The 3,282-nt window shown below is 46.3% G+C and overlaps 1 protein-coding gene across 1 annotated transcript; it reads right to left on the reverse strand.

Moving 5' to 3' along the window:
• Positions 1 to 332: 332 nt before the first annotated feature.
• Positions 333 to 2,491, reverse strand: LOC112895608. The gene is made up of 2 exons (XM_025963583.1): positions 1,034 to 2,491; positions 333 to 386 (listed from the first exon to the last, which is right to left on the reverse strand). The coding sequence occupies exons 1-2, from the start codon at positions 2,136 to 2,138 to the stop codon at positions 355 to 357; spliced, it is 1,137 nt and encodes a 378-aa protein (XP_025819368.1). The 5' UTR covers positions 2,139 to 2,491; the 3' UTR covers positions 333 to 354.
• Between the last annotated feature and the right edge of the window lie 791 nt (positions 2,492 to 3,282).

Below are 3,282 nucleotides of genomic sequence, written 5' to 3' on the forward strand. Positions count from 1 at the left end.
CAGAAGATTCAGCCTATCAATTCCATGTGGGCCAGTCTTCACAAACATGAAATGAGCATTCACACAAATATGTAAAACAGACACATAGTTCTCAGACATGATCATGAAAAGATTGAAAGAAGAAACATACGAATTGATCTTGATATCTGCCAGATTGATACTTAAAAACTACCTGGTTAAACACTAAGATGAGTATGATCACACATGGCCCACTCTGTTCTTATTTAAACCGGAAAACTTACAACAAGACATATTGACCATGATGACCTACTCTTTTAACACATCTGAGACGAAACACTCTAATCATTAAGAAGCCAACAATAGCACACTAAGGGATAGATTGTTGCATCTTATTCATTGCGGTGACAGTTTGCCCTTAGCAAGATCTGCAAAGATAAAATGCAGAAAATTAGAACCGTGGCATAACTCAATTGATGTTTGCACATGTTTGAGATATGTACTTCTGGATGATTATAAGAACTAGCTTGGTATTTGTGCACACGAAGTGAGTAAAAGAATTATATAATATATATATATATATATATCGTTAAGTTCCTATAGATATCTAGCATATTTCAAAAAAAGTTGAGCGATACAAATTTCGAGAATTGTTCTTAACAGTTTGAACCAAGAAAAAGAAAATATAGTTATCTTGGTTCTTATGATATCACAAGCTTTCGATTTCATGTATTAATTCTCTTATTTAAAAAATCATGCATGATTATCACATTCTGTTTGCTCATCTGATTGAATATTCATGGATCATGACTACTCAAAACATGTAGAAGTCGTGTGGTACAGTCTAGGCCTCTATGATATGAAACTGCAAGCTTCTAATTGCCCAATCCCATTGGGTGTTGGCTCAAGAGCATATGGGTGCCATCGCTCATACATTTATGCTAGCTACTAAATGAAGTGCTACTTGTTGTCCTATATATGTTTGAATGAAAAATTAGTTATGCAGATCACAACGACGAAGATATGCATGTGCAAGGTGCAGAAGCTAGTAGTTACAGAAAAGCACAAGTGGTACCTGGAGTGTAGAAGCTCATATAAGGTAAGGTGTGATAGGCACGTGTTTCGCCGACCTTCGTCACCTGCCTTGAGTTGAGGTCAAGTGCGAAAACTCCCTGGTCTATATAATCATCTAAACTGAATAAAACAGTATTTGTTTCCTGTGCGAAGCGAATCATGCCAAATTTGTTATGTCGGGGGATATAGATCGTCTGGAGCTCCGCAACATTGTGTCGCACCCATCCTCCATCCGCTTGGCGTGACCACGTATAGATGCAACCGTGATCATACTCGACTAGCCCTAACCCTCCATCAATTTCCATGGGAACGCTAGCCAGGCCACGCATTAGCGGTGCGTCGATCACCGACAGCCCATGCCCCCCCAAGTCATACTTGAGGATCTTTGCACGAGACGAAAGGCTGACGTAGAGCGCGTCTCCTATGAGAAGACAGGATTCACAGAACCGAAGTTCGTAATTGACACTGGGGGTTGGGGCGCTCCATGCTCCTGTCTCTGACGAGTACACGCTTGCCGATGTGTACACGTCATCATTGTCCGCGCCGTCGTCATCGTACGACCCCACAAAGACCACGACGAACGGACCGTCACGACAGTCGAGGTGGTCGCAGCCATGGCGGGCGCATAGCACAGCCCCAGTGAAAGTGCACAGGTCCTCGTGCGGGTGATAAGCGGGAATATTAATGCGGCGCGGGCCGTTGCCGGTGACGAGGTCCCAGACGATGAAGCCTGGTGGGTCGCCGTGAATGTCGGTCATCAGCACACGGCCATGGCGGCAGTCAACGGCCCGGAAGGATTTGGTGGCAGGCAGCGGCGGCGGTGAGAAAGTAGTGGTTGGGACGAACTTGAGGGATGTGTGGTATTCCTTGTTGATGTAACCCAGCAGGGGAGGCGTTCGGTGGAACCGGCGGTAGCGGCGGCAAAACCCACCGTCGGAGATGATGCGGCACCAATCCTTGCAGACGAGGGCGGCACGGAAGAGGTGCGCCGGCTCGTCCGGCGGGATGCGGAGGAGGATCTCTTCCACGAGCTCCTCCATCAACGCCGGCAGAGCCATGCCGCCGCGTGATCGGTGGTTGCTTGCGAGACGGGGAGCGCGTGCCATGTCGCGCGATCGGTGGACGACGGTGGTTGCGTTCCGTGCGATCGAGGCGGCGAGCGACAAGGTAGATGGGCATGAAATAGGGAGGATCGGAGGAGTCGGTTCCGTTCCGGACTTTGGGGCTGCGTGCTGGACTTGCACACGATCGATATATATGGAACCTGAAATCGAAGGCCGAGGAAAACGCGGCTAGCTAGCTCTCTCCCTGGTGGTCTGGGGCACGCACTTAGGTCAGCATGCATGGCAGAGAACAAAGAGGCAGGAGACAATGTCACAATGCCAGAATGCATTCTCCGCAAGAAACAGGTGATCGAGTTCTAAAATTCTTCAAACTCTGAAATGAGTTTTATGATGTGTGTATGTTCCATTTTGAGCATTATATATTTGAACGCTAACATATATATGTCGCTGTATTGATTCTTTTTTTATAACTAGTAAAGCGTACTTGCGCCAGGCACGTATTTTTGAAACACTATTAAACATTTATTGTATATTCATAGAACATAATGATAGCTTTTAAAATAGTCTAAATAGAATACATGTGTGACATACGCATTTTCGAAAAACCAAGTAAGGACGGGGCGTCTGCTGTTGCTGTAACTCGATCCACATCTACAGAAAAAAATTAGGTCTGGGGCTGGAGGAGATGCCGCCCCCGGGAGGGAAGATCGATCCTCCCGGGGACGGCATAGCGGAGATCGACGAGGGTGGATCGAGACCTAGAGCTCTGTTACCATGTTACAAATGGAGAAGAGAAGACAGATTGAACTGCACGTGTATTGGATAGCCCCCAAAGAGGATTAGTACACCTAGAATAGGAAAAGACTAAACTACCCTTGATTTATTGACTCAAATACCCTTAACAGTTAGCATATGTTACCTCATCTTGCTATCAGGAACAAAAGATGCTTCCTCACTTCTCTGATTTTTTTCCTTCCATGCTGTGCCGACAAAAAATGAATGAGGACAATAATTAATAATTAAATAAGATGAAAATCAGAAGAAACATGAATAGAGATGGAGAAAAAATTGCAGACCTCAGTGTTGAGTGCAGATCGACATTAGCAGCGCGGCCACGGCCTCCGGGTCCATCTGGAACTTGTCGCGCTCATCGCAGTACAACCAGGCGCACCACCCGCCCGCCTCG

This window comes from Panicum hallii, chromosome 5 (genome assembly GCF_002211085.1).
Source record: "Panicum hallii strain FIL2 chromosome 5, PHallii_v3.1, whole genome shotgun sequence".
In the NCBI taxonomy this organism is placed as follows: Eukaryota; Viridiplantae; Streptophyta; class Magnoliopsida; order Poales; family Poaceae; genus Panicum; species Panicum hallii.

Excerpts from the sequence above, each read along its gene's own strand:
- LOC112895608 (XM_025963583.1), bottom strand. The coding sequence starts at position 2,138 with ATGGCACGCGCTCCCCGTCTCGCAAGCAACCACCGATCACGCGGCGGC. Across the intron at positions 387-1,033 it reads TATGAGCTTCTACACTCCAG|ATCTTGCTAAGGGCAAACTG; the intron begins GTACCACTTGTG and ends TTATCTTTGCAG.